This window comes from Pseudogymnoascus verrucosus (assembly GCF_001662655.1).
Source record: "Pseudogymnoascus verrucosus strain UAMH 10579 unplaced genomic scaffold scaffold_60, whole genome shotgun sequence".
NCBI classification, from domain to species: Eukaryota; Fungi; Ascomycota; class Leotiomycetes; order Thelebolales; family Thelebolaceae; genus Pseudogymnoascus; species Pseudogymnoascus verrucosus.
In genome coordinates, this window is record NW_017263711.1 from 28,311 (window position 1) to 50,959 (window position 22,649).

Sequence of the window (22,649 nt, forward strand, 5' to 3'; positions counted from 1 at the left end):
CCCCTTAGGCCCCTCTTCCTTCTCGCCCTTCTTCTCGTCCTTCGTCTCATCCCCCTTCACCACCTCCCCCTTCCCCTCAGACCCAGACCTTCCCCTCCCCCCTTCCCCCTCACCAACACACAACGAGCCATTCTCTCCTCCCCCGTTCTCCCCCTCCGCCTCACTCTTCTCCTCCTCCCTCCGATGAAACGTATGACTCTCACTCAAATTAATAGCCAAAAAGCTCTTCGGCAACCTAACTTGATGAAACTTCGCCCTCAGCGTCTCAATCACCTCCTTCCAATCCATATGCTGCGTCAGCGATCTTCTCGGCGCACATCCGATACAATGCTTCGAATCGAGCTGCACATCGAGCGGATCGTAGGTGTGACACCCCGGGGAGATGGTGATGCGGATCGAATACGCAAACGTCTGCTCCGGTGGTGGTGCTGGGGACGGTATTGGCTCTGGCGCTGACGGCAGGTTTGCCGCTATTTCAGCCAAAGCGGCCATGTCAGCAGGCGGCGCAAGCTCAGGCGCAGACTGCGTCTTCGGGGCCGGCGAGGGTGTAGTCTCCGACTCATAGAGCTCGAAGCAGATTTGAGACAAGTAATCGAGCTCCGGAATAGCGGAGCGCGCGATCTTGGTCTGGATCCCGCCCTCGAGGATGCAGTTGAGGAGGGTGTAGATGTGAGATTCCTTGGTGAAGTAGATGAATGATTTTGCGTCGTCAGAGGCTTGCATTTCTTCCAGGTCGGCGACGATTTCTTTGAGGAGCGGGAGGGAGGTTAGGAGGCCGATTTCGAGCTTTTCACTGTCGGTGATGCCGTATTCTTGGGGGCAGATGAAGTCGAAAAGCACTTTGGCTAGGTTGTACAGCTCTCGAAGCTTCTCAAATCTCGCATCTGTCTTTGCCTTTGTCTTGGTGCTTCCTGTGAAGAGGTGGAAATACTATGTGATGTTAGTGGCAGGTCAACAGGCAGTTAAGAAAAGGTAAACATACACTTTCTGGAGTCTCCTCAACGACATTCTTCATATTCCCAGAGCGGCGCCTAAACAGTCGTCGCGAAACCGACTTGCTCGACTCAGACTTCTCCGTCGTATTCGTCGAATCGCTTCTCTCCGACTTATCAGACTTATCCTCTGACACCTTCGCCGAAGCCGCATCCTCAGCCACAACAACCGAGTCCTCTTCCTCAAGCATCGACTTGCTCGGCGTGAACACCCACTCGAGGAACTGGCGGTTGTGCAGCGCATCGAACTTCATCGTGTCGTAGAGCTCCGAGATCTTGCTGGGGTCGACCTTCTCGGCGTCGCAGAATTCGATGAACAGCTTCTCCCAGCGCTCGCGGAAGAGCTCCGCGTCTTCGCCGCAGCACCAGCGTGCTTGGATGTTGTTGATTGCCGTGGCCTGTCCCATCGCGCCCACTTGTGGGGACTCACTAGCAGCTTTGTCGCCGGGGTTGACGATGTTGTTTAGAGATGTTACGGCGCCGCCGTAGAGCTTCTGGTAATTGTGTCGCATAACCTTGCGGTGGAATTTCATCAACTGGATAACCTGGCGCTGGACAATGGATGGCTCGGGAAGATTAGCAGGCCACGCGAACTGTGGTGGCGGCCCTTGTCCCTCTCTGAGAAGGACCTTAAGTTTCTTCTTCACCTTGTCCATCTCATCCTTTGCAGCATTCGAGTCGTCAAGAAGATCTTTCCGGATAGTAATGAAATCGCTAGCAAGGTCCTTTTTATCCAAGAATGAAGCCGAAAAGATCTGCGCACTCGTGGTAACGCGTCTCTCGGAGCTGCTGAAGACGTGGACCTCGTCGAGAACTTCCTTATTCATCAAGTAGAGATCGTTGCGCATATTCTCACCTAGCTCCTGCGCCTGGTATCTCGCAGAATGCGTAGGCTCACCGCCCCACTTCACGATCAGTTGAAGTTTGTCGAGGACGAGTCTTTCTTCTGCGGCTGTGATACGTGATAGCGTGACGCCCGTGAGGGAATCTGCCCGCTTTAATGGTCTGTCCTCTGGATCCTGGGAGTCTTCCGTCGCTCCAGGTGTGGTAGACACCGATGGAATAACCTTGGAGACGTCAACGGGAATATCTGCGATCGTAGCAAAGGTCGGCTTCGGCGAATCTTCCACCTTGCGTTTCCTGAACATTGGCTTGATCTGAACCTTCGTCCCAACCCATCCGCCCTTCTTCACAAGCACGTTTCGTAGGGCCTTCAGCTTCGTACGGTCCTCGATCCCCTCGCGTAGAGCCACCTCGACAGCATCAAGAACGCTATCGAGCGCAGCCTCACCAGTTAAGAGGACCTCTTCCTGATGGCCCTTCAATAGCTCTATGAATGGCTTTGTGTGAAATGTATACTTGTATTTTTGTTTCGGCGTACGATCGGCATGGCGAATGACAGAAACCATCCCCTTAAGCTTCCAGGCATGCTTTGGAGCCGGCGGAGGAAGCTCCTTATCTTCTTCTTCCTCTGGGTTTGGTTCGAGGATCTGCGAGGTTCGTACAGATCCAGCAGCCGATGCGGGCCCTGAAATCGACGTGCGGGACGAAACATGTGGTAGGGAAGACACCATACTGGATACAGGCTTCTCCATCGACGAGGCTGTGCTTAGTGGCATCGTCAGGACAGCCCTATCAGGTGAGGTCGACCTCTGCTCCGATGACTTTCCGTGGTTATGGTGTAGGTGTGCAAGTTTCGAAATACTTGGGGATCTGCCGAGGATAGTTTGTAGTGTAGATCGGTGATTTTCTTTCAACGAGCTCTCCTTGCGAGTTGGCGGGGGCATTTCTGATTCTGACGCTTCGGCTGATTGGGCGACGCTTTCCGAAATCTTTGCCTGCTCGGCTGCTGCTGCTTTAGCTTGTCGTCTTTCTCTCTCCTGAATAAACATGTTTCTCAAGATACTAGAGCATTGGTCATAGTATGCGTCATTGTCTTTCACGAAACTCCAACCATTCACATCGATGACATAGCTCTTCCCCTCAGCGCGTAAAAGGTCGAACCCACAGACTCTCTGTCCGAAGCTGGTAGAAATACGAGCTGCCATTGCAGCTTCATCCTTTGTCAAGCTGGTGACATAGCGGATTTCCTTGCCATGAGTGTTGCGCCTCACGAGACCATCAACGACGGGAGATTTCCTCGTCTCAGCGTGACAGAAGCCGGTCCCGACAGTGTACGCCTTGACATCCTCTGCATTGTCCACCCTCATGAATTTCTCATATACGTAACTAGAGCCTTCTTCAAGGATAGCGCGCGGGATCGTAAGACCATCTATGTGCTCCGAGCTTTTGTTGCCAATCTTGCGGAAGAGCTTGCGGGCACCACCACCTTGGCTTTTGGGATAGTAGATGCAAATGTTGTGATCTTCTCCGCTGACTGGTTTTTCGACGAAAGGCTTCCGTAAAAGTACTCCGTCTACGCTTAGTGTATCGCCGTCATCTAAGAGCTCCACCTTTCGGGGAGGAGGCGCAAATAACTTATCGCCATCTTCTGGTCCCTGCACAATAACACCAGAGGTCTCCTTGAGGTGCCGAGCTAGGTCTTGGCTCATGACTCTTGGTCCTCCATCTCGATTGACTTCCACACGACTCGGACTCGGAACATTGATCTTGTCGAGAATACGTAGACATATACGGCGATCCCACAGGATCTGCTGCATCGGGACATCGTTGACGCAGAAAGGCTTTCTGGCCTTGACATAGGCAATCGCTTTGTCAAGCGGGAAGCCTTCGGAGTAGAAGGATATCAGATAGTCGCAGACTGGCCAGTTCTCAATGTCTTCATCCAAGATGACCTTGTCTCCAAAAACGACAACTGAAAACTCCCCCTTTGCGATTAGCTTGTTAAGAATATTCCTGCTTGGCTTACTCCGTGCCTTGATATCCAATGCACACACCCCGATGATACCATATGGTGCTGGTTTTGGCCCCTCCTTCTCTTTAACCTGGTGTATTCCTCGCTCGCTGCTCGGGCTGTGGCTGCTGGCGCCGGTGCTTACACTGAAGCGGCGCTTGACACGACTTCTGGACCTTGGGATGCTCGCTCTTGAAGTGCCTTCTTGTCTGGAGCGCTTAGGAGCATCGCCTGGTGGAACACCATCCTTGGGGGCGGCCTGTTGGGGGTTCGCTGCGCCTTGTGCAGTAGGCGGCGTGACAGACGGACTTATCACCGAGACAATTGGGGTTGCGGCATCGGGTGAAACACCGAGGCTTCTGGTCCCTGGAATGTTCCCAGGGTTCAACCTCGGGATGGCATCCCCGGAAGAGGAATTGGAGCTGGGCGCTACACCGCCTGCCCTCGCGGATTGTAACGAGTATAGCGACGAGCTCGACATTCGCTTCGATTCCGACGTAGTTGACCCGGCTTTTGACATTGCTGGTTCGGGTAGTGGTGAATGCTTTGTTAAGTCGGACGTGCTCCCACTGAGCATTCTGGGTGTCTCTGACTCTTCCACGGCCCCATCGTTGATGGACGTGTTCGTTCCTTCTGTCCAAGCCTCGGACATGTCCGAAACTGAGCCTCTGTGGCTAATTGTCGAAGATGCTCGCGAGGATTCGGTGCCGTATGTTGGGCCACGAGGTAATGAGAAGCTGGCAGGCTCAACGAATGCTTCCCGCTCAACTGGTTCGGAGATGCTGCTTTTTAAATTGACAGCGGACGGGTTTTCACCGGAGGCAGTCGATAGCCGGTGAGATGACATCTTTGCTGCTTCCTGGGGTCCTAGTTGGTGCGATGGCTCCCGTGCTGAGCCAAACTTTGCTTCCGCCGCCACTGTGCTAGAGGGCGGATTAGTCTGCCCCTCTTCTTCCATCCTCCAGTGTGGATTGGGTCCTTCGCCACCTAATAAATCATGAAGGGTCGGGGTCTCTGTTTCTGTTTGTAAATCCTGGAATAAATGCTGGGGTCAATTGGGAATTTAGATAATTTGTATAGAGCAAAGAGCCGAAGATAGAGAAATCCTCTCAATTGCGGCCAGCAGGAGAGTTAAATAGATGAAAAAAAAAGAGCATGTGCCCAGAGACGATCCAAGTCTCTTATCAATATGACGTCCTCGCACAGTCACTCGCCTCCCCCGCCAGAATCTCGAGACACCGCCAAGAGGTGGATGGAAATGGGCCAAACGACGAGTAAATGCGACGAAATATAGTCGTGAACAGTTATAGATGGAATAAGTAAGAATGAGGCTATCACCAAATACCCAAAAGACATGAAATCTTGCCAGAACCTCGGTGAAAAAGAGCGAGGGCAGAGTGACAGGTACCACGTTCACCGATAACGCAAGGGCTTGGCATTCCTCAGCAGCCACGAGCCAACAACCAGCCAATAGAATCTCGCGTAGCCAGGGCCTGGACAATTGACAGAGGATAATCGGGGTACGTACCAAAGTATATGGGGAAAAGTTTCGCCTAGCTTTTACGATTGGGAAAAAGAAATATACCTGCAGGTCGCTGCTTAACTCGACGACGACTGTAAAAAAAAGGCAAAACGAGGTAGAGGAGGCAGTTTTGGATATATATTGACTATATATCTCTGAATCTGACAGCCATGCCTTCAACTGTCGCCTCAAATAACGCCGAGGGGCCAATTGTGAAGAGGCAGAAGCTGCAGAGCAATGTCGCGGCCGGGGGAGAGCAGGCTCGACAGTCGCGCATCTTCACACCTTTTAGAGTATGTTGATCTGCGATTGTGAGGGAAAATTTGATGTTCTAATATTTTTTATAGACTGTCGGCCTAGTATCATCTACCGCGGTGCCCTTTACTTCGATCCCACTCGGAAAGACGTCCTTCCAAATCACCACATCCGTCGGACGCTGTCTGCAAACCTACGACTTGAAGCGCGGACTGAACCTTGTTTTCCTCACGAGACCGCAGACTCCCGAAAATATTACTGCGACGCTGGCATGGAAGGACAAGGTCTTTGCGGCCTGGGGCGGCGCAAACGGCACCCAGCCGGGGCTGTGGAGTTTCAAGAGAGGCAAGAAGGTTGACGAGTTCGCGATCCCACAAGACTTGACCCAGCCCATCAAGCAGGTCCTCATCTTCGGGACCTGGATTGTTGCCTGCTGCGCGACGAGGATCGAGGTCTGGAAGTCAGCAACCCTCGAACATTACACCTCGATTCACACAACCCCCGGATCTGGAAAGGGCGGGAACGAGCTCACCAGCATCTCCAACATGCCGACATACCTGAACAAAATCTTTGCGGCGCGGAAAGACGGCAGCATTGATATTTTCAACGTCAGCAGCGGAAAGCACATCTACACAATCCTCCCTCCACTGCCGAACTGCGGCTCGATTACCGCAATGCAGCCTACTCCAGCACTGTCCCTTATGGCAGTTGCCTACTCGAATGGTCCCCTCGTCATCCACGATGTCCGAACAGACAAGACTATAATTTTACTGGAATCGAAGAGCTTGGTTACTTCTATCTCATTCCGAACCGACGGGCTTGGCGCTGGCGAAGAGGGACGAGAAGCTGGAGTTATGGCGACTGCTGGCCCAGACACTGGAGATGTCACATTCTGGGACCTGAACAACGGTGGTAAGGTGATGGGAGTCCTTCGCGGGGCCCACAACCCTCCCGTCGCAGATGCCGATTCTTTAGTTGGAGGAGGAATCAACAAGGTTGAATTCCTTGCCGGCCAAAGCGTCGTTATCACCAGCGGTCTCGACAACTCCCTGAAATCCTGGATCTTCGACGAAACACCATACTCCGCCATTCCCCGCATCCTACACTCTCGCAGCGGACACGCCGCTCCAGTCACGCGCCTCCAATTCCTCCCATCTGAAGCCGACGGAGCTGACGCCAAAGGAAAGTGGCTGCTCAGTGCTGGCAAAGACCGCAGCTTGTGGGGCTGGAGTTTGCGCCGCGATGGACAGAGCACGGAGCTCAGTCAGGGTAATATCAGAAAGAAGGCTAAGAAGCTTGGGATCCTTGCCAGCAGCACCCTGGCTAATGAGCCGAGCACCACGCTTGAAGACCTGAAGGCACCAGAAATCACATGCATTGCGTCGTCGCTCAACCGCGATGGTGGAATGGGCGCACATGCTGGTTCAGGCGGTATATGGCAGAAGAGCCACCAGCGCGCGAAGTTCCCCGGAGACGCGACACAGAGTGGTACTACGGGTTGGGAGAGTGTGGTGACTGGTCACCACGATGACAAGTATGCGCGTACTTGGTTCTGGGGCAGGAAGAAAGCTGGAAGATGGGCATTTGAGACCGGCGATGGCGCAAATGTTAGCAGTGTTGCTATCAGCCCTTGCGGCACCTTCGCCATGATCGGCTCCGAAGCGGGAGGAATTGACAAATTCAATCTCCAATCCGGACAGCATCGCCAGCGCTTCCCAGCTAAGCTGACCCAGGCACAAGCGAAGAAGTGGAAACTGCAACAGATGGGCGAGAAAGACGGAACAATCGCAATCCCAACCGGAAAGCGCTTCCCCATGGGCCTAGGACGCCACACCGCCACCGTAACCGGCATAATCGTCGACTCCCTCAACAAGAACGTCATCTCCAGTAGTCTGGACGGCAAGCTCAAGTTCTGGGACTTCAACACTGGCCACCAAGTCGACGAAATCGACTGGGCGCCCATGACCCGCATCACCGCGCTCCACTACCACGCGGCCTCCGACCTCGTCGCCGCCACCTGCGACGACGGCTGCATCCGCATCGTGGACACCGAAACCAAGAAGACCATCCGTGAGCTCTGGGGCTCCCAGGCCGCCATCACAGACGTCACTTTCTCCCCCGACGGGCGCTGGATCCTCGCCGCCTCGCGCGACGCCGTTCTCCGCGTGTGGGACCTCCCGACAGGTCACCTCATCGACGCTATCCGTCTCCGCAGCGCTTGCACTGCCCTCGCTTTCTCAGGGACGGGCGAGTTCCTCGCTACGGCGTGTGAGGGCGAGTTGGGCGTGAATATATGGAATAACAAGACCCTCTTCACTCACGCACCTACGCGCCACATCTCCGAGAATGAAATCGTCGACGTCGCTGCACCTACCGCTTCGGGCGAAGGAGGCGCTGGTCTGATTGACGCCGCGCTCGCAGAAGAATCCGAGGATGGAGACGCTGCGCCCGCGGCTGCGATGCTCGACCAGCTATCAGCTGATATGTTGACGCTGAGCATGGTTCCTAAATCGCGCTGGCAAACCCTCCTCCACCTCGACCTAATCCGCGCCCGCAACAAGCCCACCGAAGCCCCCAAAGCGCCCGAGAAAGCACCTTTCTTCCTCCCTAGTCTCGAAGGCGGACGTCCTTCGTCATCACTCGTTGCTGGGGCGGTGGATACGCCTACCGAGCCAGAGAGCAGGATTACGCGTCTAGAGCAGGTGAGTGGTGCGGAGCAAGATGTCTTCGCCGTGACTTTGCGTCGCGGTGCGGATAGTGGGGATTTCACACCCTTCGTAGAGCACCTCTCTACTCTATCCCCATCTGCGGCGGACTTGGCGATCCGAGCGCTTGCGCCGGCGCCGGGGGCGAGGCCGGAGGAGTTAGTTGCGTTTGTGAGGGCGTTGACGGCGCGGCTGGGGCAGAGGAGGGATTATGAGCTTGTGCAGGCTTGGATGGGGGTTTTCTTGAAGGTGCATGCTGAGGCGTTGGGGGATGAGGAGGTGAGGGGGGTGTTGGCGGAGTGGAGGGAGGAGCAGGGGAGGGAGGGGAGGAGGGTGGCGGAGTTGGTGGGGTATTGTGGGGGGGTGGTGGGGTTTTTGAGGAGTGCGAGGTAGAGGGGTGGAGATGGATGGGGGGAATATTATTTTGGATTGAATACTTTGATTGATGTTTGTGGATTGTGATGTGCCTATGTGTAATGTGATAATGTTTGATTGGGAAGTAGAAGACACTACTGTCCCACTCCGCGGCAATGAGTAGATGCTAGAAAAGAGACATCATAAAGCCATAGCCAAGCCAGAAGTCCATTACCAGCACCTTGACTCCGCTATTTATCATCACCTAAAGACCACTGCTCCCCATCAATCAGAATAAAACCATAGCCTTTCCCATCCAGCCATACCCCGTTTTGCCCATAGTTCCACACCAAACCAACGCCAAGCAATGAAGCCCCCCCAATCCACCGTAAAAATCCTACATCACCTCCCTAAACGAACTCCTCTTCCCCGTCGGACTGTCCGGATCCCCCCCCAACCCTTCATTCTCCCCGCTCTTATCCGGCCTCGGACTAACGCCTCTCAAACTCGTCCCCACCGCCGCACTATCATCAAACGGATTCCGACTCTCACTCTTCTTCGTCACCCCCGTCTGCTGCCCCGCCATCTCCTCCTCATACCTCCTATCCAACTCCCCCTGCTCCCCTCCATACGGCCCCTCGTCTCCCCTCCTCCCCCTCGTCCTTCCCCTCTCCTCTCCCCCAGCACCACCATACCCCGTCTCAGCATGCAACCCCACCTCCTGCTCCTCCCTATAATAATCCGCCTCATTCCCCACCCTCGCATCCCACGCCTCATCCGGATCTAAGGCCCCAAACCCGCTTCTCGCTCCGCCTCCCCCAGCGCCGCCGCCGCCGCCGTAAGCACCAAGAGGCTCCTCGTATGCGCCCCCTGCGGTGCGCGAGCGGCGCGCGCGGATGTTCCGGAATTTATCGGAGATCCACCCAATTAGACCGCCGGTGCGCGCTTGCGGGGTGTAGGAGGAGCGCGAGGCGAAGGGGTTGTAGGAGGTTAGTGTTGGGGTGGGGAGGCCAAGACGGCGCGCGCGGAGGTGGATGAAGATGATCCAGGCGATGGCGGAGATGAGAATTATTGCCAGGAGGGCGAGGAGGAAGGCGCCGAAGGCGGGGAAGGACATTGTGAGGGTGTGTGGATTGTGAGGTTGTGGTGGTGGGTGGTTGAGGTGGATGCGGTGGTGGTCGCGGGTTGTTTCTGGACCCTTGGGGTGGATCTGGAGTTCAGAGTGGGATTGCTGGTGAACAGTGGTGTTTTAGGCCATGTCTGTGGTCTGCATTGGTGACAGAGAGATGTGACTTTTTTGTTCTTGACGCGTGAGTAGAGTAGACAGGAGAGATTCTTGTCTTGTGAGGTGAGGTGGTCGTGAGATTTGGGTCCAGACTGAGATTGGCACCGCAGGCTAATGTCGTCAATATCCGCTTACAGTAACGCGGGGATTGCTTATCTGGGTCTGGACCAGTGTCAGATTTGACATACAAGCCACGTGAAGCCACGTGAAGCCACGTGATTTATTGTGGATGACCATTAACGGCACGTGCACGATTCCAGACCACGTGCATGATCTCGAAATGCTTCACCGTCAGGTGACTAACTGGATATATCGTGACTTCCTACTCTGGCTATTCTGGGAATCTGGGCATCTTGGTCCTTGGCTCATGGGGAAACAATGACTGCAGAAGTCACATCTTTCCTCCCATATCACGAGCCGGGTATTGTGACTATCCTCATCCAATCATCGTTTATTCTCATCCTCAATGTCGTCAATACTCTCTTCGACAAGTTGATCTTTTGCGGTCTGCTTGGCCAGGTATTTATTGGCGTAGCATGGGGGACTCCTGGTGCGAAATGGCTTGGTCAGGAAGTTGAGAATGTGATCGTCCAGCTGGGGTACCTGGGATTGATCCTCTTAGTCTATCAAGGTGAAAATCCCCAGCTGTATGTGAAAGTCAGCTCCAATTAACACTTGCAGGCGGCCTGGATACGAATTTCCGTTCCATCAAGGCAAACTTTTCTCTCTCTGTTGCAGTAGCAATAACTGGGATTGGCTTTCCCATAGCTCTTTCCTTTGTGCTGCAATCAGTCGTTGACACAACGCCCATACAAGCTTTCGCGGCTGGGGCTGCGCTCTGCTCAACCAGCCTAGGAACAACGTTCACTATTCTCAATGCCAGTGGGTTATCAACCACTCGGCTTGGCACGGTCCTGAGCAGTGCGGCAATGATGGATGATGTCGTTGGCCTGGTCATGGTTCAGGTGATCTCCAATATTGGAGAGAACTCAGAGTCATTCGGCGCCGTTACGGTTGTTCGCCCTCTTGCCGTGTCTTTTGGTTTGGCGATTGTTGTTCCTCTGGCTTGTCGATTGGTTGCCCAACCTCTAACGACATGGCTTAACGGAGCAAGAAAATCCAGTCCGAATGGTGCTTTAAACAAGCTATGCCAGGCGACGCATACCGCATTTATTATTCACACACTGGTGCTGGCAGCGCTCGCTACTGGCGCTACTTATGCTGGTACTTCCAATCTCTTTGCTGCTTACCTGGCTGGAGCGTCGATTAGTTGGTGGGATAGTGAAGTTCCGCATCTGGATTCGGCCAAAGTGGGCTGTTCACACGATTCCCCAAGTTCGCCGGTTGAGCACGGAACCTCCGCTGGTAGTACAGGGTCGCCAAATCCGTCTTCGAGGGATGAGGTAGGCCCTAGTATGGAAGGTGAGGCAACTGCTAGGGAGACCACCCCCAAAGAGCAGAGTGAGTCAATCGCAAGCAGTGGCATTTCTGTATACCACAGATACTATGCGATAGCGGTTCAACGGATTCTACAACCGTTCTTCTTCGTAGGTCACTTTCCCATACTTTCTTTATCATTCAAAGCTAAACAGAACCAACGGCTTCGATTGGTTTCGCTATTCCAGTTACAGATATGTTCAGCGGTTCAGTCGTCTGGCGAGGTATTGTCTATACAATCCTTATGCTCTTCGCTAAACTCGTCACGGGCTTATGGCTGGTACGCCTGGATATTTCTTTAATGAAGGTGATTCCCATGGGCGTGCGCTCTTCTATATTTGGGGGTGGAAAAGCCAAAAAAGAGGTGGGTAGTACTGCAGGTGCTCCTGATACTCACGAATTGCAACCTCAAGGCGACGCTTCAGTACGGCCTCCCACGGAGGAAAACACCACGGCCAAAAATCAGAGGACTGAACCAAGCTCCGTACGCTCCACAGAGACTCTTACCAAGCCCAGGAACCCACGTTCCCTCTACCCAGCAGCAATGCTCGGCACAGCCATGACAGCTCGTGGAGAGATCGGCTTCCTCATTGCCTCTATAGCTGAGACGACCGGCCTCTTTGCCTCATCTTCGAGACCAAGCAATGGTAGCTCGGAGATATATCTGGTGGTCACTTGGGCTATTGTGTTATGTACTATTATCGGGCCGTTGGGGGTTGGGACTCTGGTTAAGAGAGTGAGGAGACTCCAGAGCGAGAGGGCGAAAACACCCGGGGCGAGCGATCCGCTGGGGATTTGGGGTGTCAGCTAGAGGATTCTATTTGTGTTATTATGGATGGCGAAGTCAGCGATCATTGTCTTTCTTTGGCGTGTATGACATCTCATAAGCCCGTTCTTTCGGCGAGATGAGAAAATCCGACCGGGAACAAATCCTACCGAGAACGCATGTGCCCTCGCCCCAAGAGAAATGATGCTGAGCACGATGATATATTCATTGGCTTGTAAATCACCGCGCACAATAGACAATGGGACAGGTGGTTGTCTCAAACCCCCCATTCCGCGGCAGAATCCCAATGTTTGAGGAGAAACTCGTCATCTACGCCGCATTTATGACCCCTTCCACCACAACCACGCCAACGACTTCTGGAAAACGCCTCAATTTCCTTCTTCTCGTGTACTTTCCGTAGCCCATAAAACATTGCGCCCAAGAATATTGTGTCTTTCATTCAAATAGATAGGCGAGATTACTGTCGCGATGGCCGTGACGTCAGAAATCTACGAGGTTGGGGCAGACTGAGACATCGCCGAAGCACGTCGCATGTATCCTGTCCATCTGACTCCCCTCAATCCTCACCGTGACACCCAACTTCCCGCACACACGACTCAAGGTAACAGTAACCTCCATACACATAACCCCCTCCACCAAAAAATCTTCAGGTCTCGGAATCCCCCCTCCCCCCCCCTTTTTCCATGACAGTTCTCACCCACACACACCAAACCCTCGTTTCACACACCACAACATTAACATTTCATTATCCCCCGAAAAACACACAACATGTGTGCGAAACAACAACCACCTGGCGTGCTAATAAGGTTTCGCCCGAACCTAGTCCTGGCGCTGGGATAGATAGAGTAGCCCATCCATCCAGCCACGCCCCCTTCCCCACCCCCTCTCCCCCCCTTGCCTTAACAGCCCTACACCGCAATCCACAGCGTCGTATCCCGCGTCCGCTCTACAGCGCGCGCGCACGCCACACGCACCACGCACCCCTGCGGCCGGGCCGACCTATCAAGTGTCCACCTCTGGGAGTATGTCACCCGATCGGGCGGCGCGAGGTGGGCGATCAGCTCGATCGGGGGGGATGCTCGTGCGCATTTCGATCGATGGTGGCAGCTCTGGGCAGGCTTGGGAGGGGAGGTGCGTGAGGGGGGCGGTTTGGGGTGGTGGTGCAGGGGGAGGGAGTGGTGGTAGTGGGGGGTGGGAGTGGAGGCAGGGGGGAAGGAGGGGGAAGAGTGGATGACAATGCAGGTGCGACGCGAGTGTGCGGGGTGGGGGGGACGTCATGGAGGTAATCATGGGACACGGGGTGTTGATGTGCAGGAAGGAAGGCTGATGAGGTGTGGAGGGTTGTGTGAACGGGGGATTTATGGCATATAAGAGAGAGGTGTTTGTGCTCTCTTGAACGGGGAGTTTGCTGTTTCTATAAACTACTTACAAACACAAAGACTTTGATGGGATTTTCACAGGTTTATCATATTGGTTTTCTCTTATCTATATTTTCTTCTTCTTCTTCTTGGATTCTGATTCACTGGTGGTAACGATGATGACGATTGGTGGTCCATTTAAGGCGGCTTGGGCTGCGGTTACGGGGTGGAGGGGGAAGAAGACGCCGACGCCGCCGACGGCGGCCGGTGGGAAGACGGATGCGACGACGGTGGTGAAGGCTGGTGATACTGATACGGTGCCGGCTGAGGCTGTTGCGTATAAGAATGCGGGATACTTTGTCAACTGGTGAGTCTTTGTCTACGCCACAATACCCCTTTTCCTCAACTAACACATCACAGGGCCATCTATGGACGCAACTTCCAACCAGACCAGATCCAGGCGGCGCAGCTAACCCACGTCCTCTACGCCTTCGCCAACCTCAGGGCTGATGGCACTGTGTTCGTCCCCCCTCCCACCCCTTGCATCACAACCCCAACTAACCCCCCTCCAAGCTTCCTCTCAGACACCTACTCAGACCTGGAAAAGCACTACCCCGCCGACTCCTGGAACGAAACCGGCACCAACCTCTACGGCTGCGCCAAGCAGCTCTACCTCCTCAAGAAGAAGAACCGCACCATGAAAGTCCTCCTCAGCATCGGCGGGTGGACCTACTCCTCCAACTTCGCCGCCGCAGCCGCCACCCCCACCACCCGCGCCCTCTTCGCCTCCACCGCCGTCGAGTTCGTCAAGGACCTCGGCTTCGATGGGCTAGACATCGACTGGGAGTACCCCGCCAACGACACCGAGGCCCAGAACTACGTCCTCCTCCTCAAAGCGGTCAGGGCGGCGCTCGACGCCTACGCCAATGATAACGCGAAGGGGTATAAATTCCAACTTACCATCGCCGCGCCCGCCGGGCCGGATAAGTATAACATCCTCAAAATGAAGGATATGGACGCCTACCTCGACGCCTGGCATGTCATGACCTACGACTTTGCCGGCTCCTGGAGCACCGTCACGGGACACGATGCGAATCTCTATCCCAGCAAGACGATCCCGGATAGCACGCCCTTCTCGATCGACAAGGCCGTCACGGACTACATCGCCGCCGGCGTCCCTGCCGCAAAACTCGTCATCGGCGTCCCTCTCTACGGCCGCTCGTTCGCAGCCACGGATGGGATGGGCAAGAATTTCAGCGGCGTTGGCTCGGGGAGCTGGGAGAACGGCGTGTGGGATTACAAAGCCCTTCCCAAGGCCGGCGCCACTGTCCAGGTCGACAACGATGCCAAGGCAAGGTACTCGTATGATCCTGCGACGAAGGAGTTGATCACCTTTGATACGGTCGATGATGCGAAGACGAAGGCGGCGTATGTGAAGAGTAAGGGGTTGGGGGGGGCGATGTATTGGGAGACGAGCGCGGATAAGGCGGGGGATCAGAGTCTGATTGGGACGTTTGCGGGTAGCTTTGGGGCGCTGGAGAAGAGCCAGAATTTGTTGAGTTATCCGAAGAGTAAGTACGCGAATTTGGTGGCGGGGATGCCCTGATCCGGCGGCAGGGAAGTAAAAAGGGGGGGGGAGGGGGAGAGGGAGGGAAGGAAGGGGGTGAGTGACGGGGGGTGCGCTTCTCACGTTTGGATGTTTTATGTGTATATGATTTTTTTGGGAGATTGAAAGGGGGGGAGTAAATGGCAGTGCTTCTCATGTTATATGATGTTTTTGGGAGATTGAGATGGGGGGGGCTAAACGGCAGTGCCTCTCGTGGTATATTAATGACTAAATAGTATAGTATATGCGGTTGTTAGGTCGAAGATGTATGCATTGAATCTTTACTATGAGATACCAGTCAGGGGCCAAGGAGATAGCCAGGAATGGGAAGTCACGATTACCGATTATATCTAGGCGTCTCTTAACCCGCGATGCATTTTGAGAATCTCGCACGTGGCTTACAATTGATGGAGACTGACCAGCCAGTCCCTACGTAACCCGTGACTCTAGGTTTAGACACGTGATATACATATCTGATATCACGTGATTTTATCTTATCTCCCACGCCCAACTCCACAGCTCATCAATCTCGCATTAAGATTACAGTAGCATCAGCCTCACAACACAACATCATCTGTAGACGCAATGCAGACGCAGGTCTCGTCAGACATGGCCAACATCAGCAGCTACAACCTCTCTCGGCACTTGATCCGGCGATGTGTGGTGGCACAACCTCCTGTTTACGGTTTGCAGTACATCTCACGTGATCACCGTGTCGCCGCACCTGGGATTGTTATGTCTGGTTTCTGGGAGAGAGATGGTGTGTTGGGGGATTATTTGTTTGGTGGTGAGGTATTTTATTAGTGAAAGAGTGAGTGAGTGTATGAGCGATTATTTGCGTTGTGAGACTGGATATATATTATGATATATTTATATGCTGTATGCTGTATGCTGTATGGACTGGAAATATCAGGTGATGCTCGTTCGAAGCTGAAGACAGGCAGCTAGCAAGATCAATCAGATATGATCAAGGAATTCTGTTGGGAGCAACAGAGCAATAAGACGGTGAAGACCCGGAAATAGTATTACACGCCTCAAGGAATGCCAAGACTCATAATGCATGTACGACAGCGGAGACAGCGGACAGTCATCGTCGGGGGACGGCGGAACTGGCGGAACTGGCGGAACATTCGGAGATTTAATTGGCCGACACCTGGTAGACACCCACTATTTTCCACACCTTCCCTGCGAGATCCCGTGATCCCCGACGCTAAGGTTTTATGAAGGGTAAAAGTAGTAAAGTAGGGTTACTATACAGATCTTTTGTAAGGGTTCTATGCCATCACCGTCACTCACCCACCTACTGAAAGCTGCAAATCTGATCATCTGATAAGAAAGATTGATCAACACATCAACTACCAAGCATCATCATCATCATTCCCGCTTTCCCACTATACTACCCCTCTTACATACATACAACTTGCATTACCCCCCACGTACATATACACATACACACACATTACACATATATACAGAATATACAGATCCTATAGCTGCACAATCCTGCAGCTACTAGGTAGACCCTACCACCTCCCCCATTCCACATTATACATCTGCATCTGCATACAGAGAGACACAGAGAGTACAGACTTTATACACGGTCATATCGCATCGCATCGCATCTCTTCCCAGTGACACCAGAGCACAAGAAACACCAACGACCATCACTACCCTCTTCGGCATAACACAACCGCAACCTGCATTACTGGGTCCCCATTACTGGCCCCCAAAAAAGCAAATAAAAGACCCCCAGTCTCACACTTCAGCTCCCCTCTCCAGCGCCTCGCACCGCCTCGCCTCGGGGGCTATTCCCCACTCTCTTAATCCCCAGCGGGCCCCATCAGGCTGGTCATGTTGCACCACCAGCCTAGCTGCATATGACATCTCGCACCACCTACCCCATCCCTCACCGGACCGCGAAGAATGGGAATGGTGCTGCTCGGCTTAACGTCCATGGTCCCGACGACGGATTATCCTACTCTCTCGACACCATCTCCCCCAGTACCGACGCCGACGACAACGAAGACGACCACCACAACGACATCCCCGCCGACGACGACGACTCAGACGAGCGCACACGACTCACTACAGCCCCGCCAGACGATGCGGAACGGCGCACAACAACAGATCTAGAGACCACATCGAGCGAGAGCCCGCGGATGTCGAAGGCGCCGCTGCTGCTCCGGACCAGTCCGGGGATGGGGACGGGGTCGTATGGAGCTGCGCCCGTGGGACACTCGACGGATGAGGACGAGGGCGAGGAGGAGGTCTTGCGGCGGAGAAACAAAAAGGCCGCGAGCAGACATACAGTGAGCTCCTCGCGGCGGCGGAGGAGGAGGGCAAGTGGCAGTGATGCTGGTGGGGGTGCGGAGGGCAGTGGAGCTGCGCCGAGTCCGACGTCGACGAGGAGACCGAGTATTTCCCTCGTGGCGAGCACGGCGGCTATGGAGGGCGTGGAGGGCTTTGGGATGGAGAGTCGGTTTGGGGTTGGGAAGCTGCCCGTCTCGCCGGGATCGGACCATTCGTCGAAAGATGGACTTGACGAGGACACCGACCCAGATGATCTCTTCAACGACGAGGATCCCCCGGATAACTCGAGGTACTCGCAAGTGAGGGCTTCGGTGTCAGCGCTGGACGATCTGTCGCTGTCGATCAACACGCCGCGCATGTGGACGCTCTCGATGCTGTTTGCAATAATGGGATCGGCCACAAATCTCTTTTTTTCTCTTAGATACCCCAGCGTTTCCATTACGCCCGTCATTGCGCTCCTGCTCGTCCACCCGCTGGGTCTGATGTGGGACACGTTTCTCAAGCGACCAGGTGACCCGGAAGTCATATATATAGAAGGTTACAGATCCATGTCGCCCTCGTCCGACGATACTACCCTCGACACCGACAGCGCGGACGACTCGCAGCGGTCGACGTCGTCGTCGACTCTAGAAGGCAAAGAATCTCGGCGGCACCGGCTACGTCTTTGGCTCGCCCAAGGCCGCTGGAACGGAAAGGAGCACAGCTGCGTCTACATCGCCAGCAACGTCTCCTTCGGATTCGCCTTCGCCACTGACGTGATCGTCGAGCAAACGCACTTCTACAACCAGCCCGTCACAATCACGTACCAAGTCCTCCTCATCCTCTCCACCCAAATCCTCGGCTACGCCTTCGCCGGCCTCTCCCGACGCTTCCTCGTCCGCCCCGGCGGCATGATCTGGCCCGGCACCCTAATGCCAGCAGCCATGTTCACAACCCTGCACAAAGAAGAAAACAGCATCGCGAACGGCTGGACCATCTCGCGATGGAAATTCTTCTTCGTAGTCTGGCTCTCCGCATTCGCATTCTACTTCCTCCCCGGCCTCCTCATGCCCGCCCTCAGCTACTTCAGCGTCATCACCTGGTTCTGGCCCGACAACGTCGTCGTCGCTAACCTCTTCGGTGTCTCCTCGGGCCTGGGACTGTTTCCCGTAACCTTCGATTGGGCGCAGATCGCTTACATCGGATCCCCCTTGACCACGCCGTTCTGGGCAGCTATGAATGTCGTCGGTGGTCTGGTGGTGGTTATGTGGATCATAGCGCCTATCTGCTATTACAACAACGTCTTCTACTCAGCATACATGCCCATCCTCTCCTCCGCCGTCTTCGACAACACCGGCAAAGTCTACGACGTCGCTCGCATCCTCACACCAGACTTCCTCTTCGATCGCGCAGCATACGAATCCTACTCCCGCGTCTTCATGCCTATAACCTACATCCTCAGCTACGGCTTGCAATTCGCCGCTCTCGCGTCCCTACTCACCCACACAGCCTGCTGGCATGGTCGCGATATCGTGAGGCAGTGGAGAAACTCTTTGGAGGAGGTGAGGGGACAAGCAAAGATTGGGTATGAAGCCGTACCCGGGGCGCCGTTGCCGAGGGGGAGACGCGGGAGGAGGGGGAGGAGAGTTAGTATTGAGCCGGGGGTGGAGGATACGTTGAATCAGGAGGATGTGCATAATCGGTTGATGAGGAGGTATAATGATGCGCCGATGTGGTGGTATTTGGCGACGTTTGTGAGCATGACTGCTATTGGGATTTTTGTGGTGGAGTAGTACGTTTCCGTTTCCTTCTTACTTCACTTACCCTCTTCCTTTTGATTTGAAGATGTTTCGATGTAAAAACACAACTAACACCCCAAAAGCTACCCAGTCCACCTCCCCTGGTACGGCCTCCTCCTCGCCCTCTCCCTCTGCGCCCTCCTCTTCATCCCCACCGGCATCGTCGCCGCAATAACCAACCAACACTCCTCCACCTACCTCATCAACCAACTCGCCTGCGGCGCCCTCTTCCCCGGCCGTCCCGTTGCAAACATGGTCTTCGTGACCTACGGCTACATCTGCTCCGCGCAAGGCATCAAATTCTCCTCCGACCTAAAGCTAGGGCATTATATGAAGATCCCACCACGATTGCTGTTTTCGGTACAGATGGCGGCGACGTTGGTTAGCAGTTTGACGCAGATTAGTGTGTTGAATTGGATGTTTGCTAATGTGAAGGGGATTTGTACTACCGAGGCTGTGAATGGATTCTCCTGCCCCCTAGCGCGGGTCCACTTCAACGGCTCTATACTTTGGGGTGTCGTCGGGCCCGGCGAATTCTTCGGCCCAAACGCCACTTACCGGCCCTTAGTATGGTGTTTCCTCATCGGCGCCATCGCTCCCCTCCCTTTGTGGTGGTACAGTCGACACCTCAAATCCAGCATCGTGCGACACATCAACCTTCCCGTGCTCTTCGGGTCGCTCTCCTGGATCCCACCCGCCACTGGTCTCAATTTCTCGGTGTGGGCGGTGGTGTGTTATATCTTTAATTATAGGATCAGGAGGAGTGCGCCGGAGTGGTGGGCGAAATACACGATGACGCTTAGTGCGGCCCTCGATTCGGGACTGGCGTTTGGGGTGGTGGTTATCTTCTTTGGGGTGCTGTATCCGGGGTGGGCGGAGGGGTGGGGGTGGTGGGGGACGGAGGTTTATAAGAGGGGGTGTGATTGGAGGGCTTGTAGTTGGTTGGGGGTGGAGGAGGGGGGGAGGTTTGGGCCGGATAGGTGGTAGGAGTTGAAGTTGGATTTGAAAGAGGGGAGTTGGATTTGAAGGGGGAGAGAGAGAAGGGGGGGGCAGCATGTTCACGTTTATAAGAGCGCCGCGATGCATTGCGTTTTCGGGCATGGATTGGATGGGTTGAATGGGCGTGTTGGGATTGGGTTTGCGTTGGGTTTAGATTACATAGTACTATACAAGCGCGCATGCATGATTGATATGAATCGAGAAATCTTAGTTAGAGAGACGGCGGGGGGGTGGGTATGGAATTACTATTACTCTCTCTCTCTCGCTCCTACTACTTTGCAGAGATGCTTGATCTACAAATGCTTGTGACTGAGTTACGCATCACTCTTACCTATCTCGGCGCATACATAGCGACTCTGTCAACCTTCGAAGCATTCTAGCACAGATGTGAATAAAAAAACCTTTTCCAGGATTTTATCAGAAGTTTATAAATTTATAGCAATTACGAATAAACTTCCATCAGCAGGATTTTATTATAGCAAATAAATAAAGTCTTTTGATTAATATACCCACTTAGAGATCTGATTATCATCATAACTCTATTATACAGGCTACTGACTTTGATTATAGCTAGAAAAATATTAATATAAACCGAGAATCTTAGCTAGAAATACAGGGGGTATATAATTACTATTACCCTCCCTCTCTCTATCTTATTATACAGAACTGCCCAAGGTGAATGTATTCACCATTTCAACACCTCCCCTCCTCAGCCCGTCCCTCACCCACCCCCCCCGTCGCCGCCCCTATCCCCCTACCCCCCTCCTTCCTCCTTCCTCATCCCCCTCCACCCCCTTCCTCACATCCCACCCCCCTCAAAACTCCCCCTCCGCCCAACTCTCCCTCCTCATCCTCCGCCCATCCACATACCCCTGAATCGTAAACGTAGATAGAAGGGCGTGGAATATCCTACATACAGCCGCCGCTGGTTAGCCGATCCACTATCTCTAGGTCGGCGGTGGGTATTGGGGGGCCTTACACGATGACGTTGAGTAAGATGATACAGCCGCGGGGGGCCTGGGGGGGTGGTTGTCCCTCCAGCGCCGCGGGTGTGTAAGAAAAGAGAACACGAGATGCGCTGAACAGAACGAGGGGCGAAAGGTTGAGCAAAATATCAAAATTCGGTTTCCTCCTCAGAAGAGCGATGAGCGTGATCAAATCACTAGAAGTACCTATAACAAGCTAATCGGGGTGTTAACTTTTCTTCCCCCCCTCTTTTTTTGAGCGGCAGCGGAAGGGGTGGGTGGTGGTGTAGGGGGGCATACATACGCAGGAGACACCGAGGAAGTAAGTGGGAGTGCTTAGGATGGAGGGGGTGGAGGGGGCGGAGAAAAAGGTGTAGAGGGAGGGAAGGGTGGAGAGGGCGAGGGGGAGGGGGGAGAGGCGGAGGAGGGTGAAGAGAGTTAGGCCGATGGCGGCGGGGAGGGAGGCCATGGCTTGTTGTGTTTGGGAGGGAGTGGTGAGGAGGAGTTGGGTTTGGGGAGATATGGCGACTTAAGCAAGCGTATTCATGGCGATGCTGGAGAGTTATACATTTTTCATGCACAGCCCGGTGAACACAGCCTCAGTCCTGGTATGGTAATTGAGCCGCGCTTTCCTAATATGTCCAAGTATATACAATAGTAGGGCAAAAAAAACAAAGAAGAGTTGCTTTCTCTAGCGGATACCTTTATCTCGAACAAATAAAAAGAGGTAAAAAATTATAAACAAAAAAATAAAGTATTGAAGCGACGTGTGCAGGATTTGAACCTACGCGGCCGAAACCATATGATTTCTAGTCATACCCATTAACCACTCTGGCAACACGCCTTGTGTACTTTGTGTGACTGTGGGCGAGTAAAGGGGACTAGAAACCACTCACGATTCAATCCTCTGCTGTGGATATTCAAATCTTCGCACATGCCCGCTTCTCGTTGAATTTTCGAAAGTTTTTTTTGTGGGGGGGAGGGGTAGCTCGAAGAAACGCGGCCGACTAGTTAGTCGTCGAGGTGGGGGGACTTGGGCGAGGGACGGACCGGTAATAGCACCGGCGGCGGCGGGAGGTACGAGATGTGGTGAATTGGGATGGATGGGAGCGGAAAAGAGGACAGACGACGTGGCCATTGAAGAAAATAGCCAAAACCCGGATCACCGCCCCGGCGGCTTTGGAAGTTCCATCCTCCATCCTCCATCCTTTCCGCCAGAAATTATCACCTTCCGCGCCGTGCACCGTAGACATATCTTGAGGGACACGTTTCAGGGTCGACGATGGGGATTCGCTGCACGTGCCGCCGTCAGTAGGATACAGAAACTATAAGACATGCTTGGTGCTGATAGTGTGCGGCGGGTGAGTAGGGCTAGTTATAACTAGTTACGTTAGGGCAGTAGTAGAGATGCAGCAGATGCGTAGCCCTGGAGGACGACGGAC

The 22,649-nt window shown here is 54.0% G+C and overlaps 7 protein-coding genes across 7 annotated transcripts; 4 read left to right on the forward strand and 3 right to left on the reverse strand.

Moving 5' to 3' along the window:
* Nucleotides 1–123: 123 nt before the first annotated feature.
* VE01_09627 (uncharacterized protein) lies at nucleotides 124–5,397 on the reverse strand. The gene has a single exon (XM_059464085.1). The coding sequence runs from the start codon at nucleotides 4,802–4,804 to the stop codon at nucleotides 941–943; it is 3,864 nt and encodes a 1,287-aa protein (XP_059319332.1). The 5' UTR covers nucleotides 4,805–5,397; the 3' UTR covers nucleotides 124–940.
* Nucleotides 5,398–5,414: 17 nt separating this feature from the next.
* On the forward strand, nucleotides 5,415–8,721 carry VE01_09628 (uncharacterized protein; the record flags this gene model as incomplete). The annotated part of the gene is made up of 2 exons (XM_018279041.2): nucleotides 5,415–5,661; nucleotides 5,716–8,721. Exons 1-2 carry the CDS (start codon nucleotides 5,539–5,541, stop codon nucleotides 8,719–8,721), a joined length of 3,129 nt encoding a protein of 1,042 aa, XP_018126307.1. The 5' UTR covers nucleotides 5,415–5,538.
* Nucleotides 8,722–8,756: 35 nt separating this feature from the next.
* Nucleotides 8,757–10,112, reverse strand: VE01_09629 (uncharacterized protein). The gene has a single exon (XM_018279042.2). The coding sequence runs from the start codon at nucleotides 9,797–9,799 to the stop codon at nucleotides 9,080–9,082; it is 720 nt and encodes a 239-aa protein (XP_018126308.1). The 5' UTR covers nucleotides 9,800–10,112; the 3' UTR covers nucleotides 8,757–9,079.
* A 158-nt stretch (nucleotides 10,113–10,270) lies between these two features.
* On the forward strand, nucleotides 10,271–12,647 carry VE01_09630 (uncharacterized protein). Its single transcript, XM_059464086.1, has 2 exons — nucleotides 10,271–10,598; nucleotides 10,649–12,647. The coding sequence occupies exons 1-2, from the start codon at nucleotides 10,346–10,348 to the stop codon at nucleotides 11,704–11,706; spliced, it is 1,311 nt and encodes a 436-aa protein (XP_059319336.1). The 5' UTR covers nucleotides 10,271–10,345; the 3' UTR covers nucleotides 11,707–12,647.
* Nucleotides 12,648–13,488: 841 nt separating this feature from the next.
* On the forward strand, nucleotides 13,489–15,155 carry CHI1 (Chitinase 1; the record flags this gene model as incomplete). Its single annotated transcript, XM_018279044.2, has 3 exons — nucleotides 13,489–13,916; nucleotides 13,970–14,068; nucleotides 14,123–15,155. Exons 1-3 carry the CDS (start codon nucleotides 13,726–13,728, stop codon nucleotides 15,153–15,155), a joined length of 1,323 nt encoding a protein of 440 aa, XP_018126344.2. The 5' UTR covers nucleotides 13,489–13,725.
* A 1,269-nt stretch (nucleotides 15,156–16,424) lies between these two features.
* On the forward strand, nucleotides 16,425–20,468 carry VE01_09632 (uncharacterized protein). Its single transcript, XM_018279045.2, has 2 exons — nucleotides 16,425–19,236; nucleotides 19,327–20,468. The coding sequence occupies exons 1-2, from the start codon at nucleotides 17,033–17,035 to the stop codon at nucleotides 20,228–20,230; spliced, it is 3,108 nt and encodes a 1,035-aa protein (XP_018126347.1). The 5' UTR covers nucleotides 16,425–17,032; the 3' UTR covers nucleotides 20,231–20,468.
* Nucleotides 20,469–21,217: 749 nt separating this feature from the next.
* VE01_09633 (uncharacterized protein) lies at nucleotides 21,218–22,178 on the reverse strand (the record flags this gene model as incomplete). The annotated part of the gene is made up of 3 exons (XM_018279046.2): nucleotides 22,104–22,178; nucleotides 21,512–22,016; nucleotides 21,218–21,424 (listed from the first exon to the last, which is right to left on the reverse strand). The coding sequence occupies exons 2-3, from the start codon at nucleotides 21,674–21,676 to the stop codon at nucleotides 21,218–21,220; spliced, it is 372 nt and encodes a 123-aa protein (XP_018126346.1). The 5' UTR covers nucleotides 21,677–22,016; nucleotides 22,104–22,178.
* Between the last annotated feature and the right edge of the window lie 471 nt (nucleotides 22,179–22,649).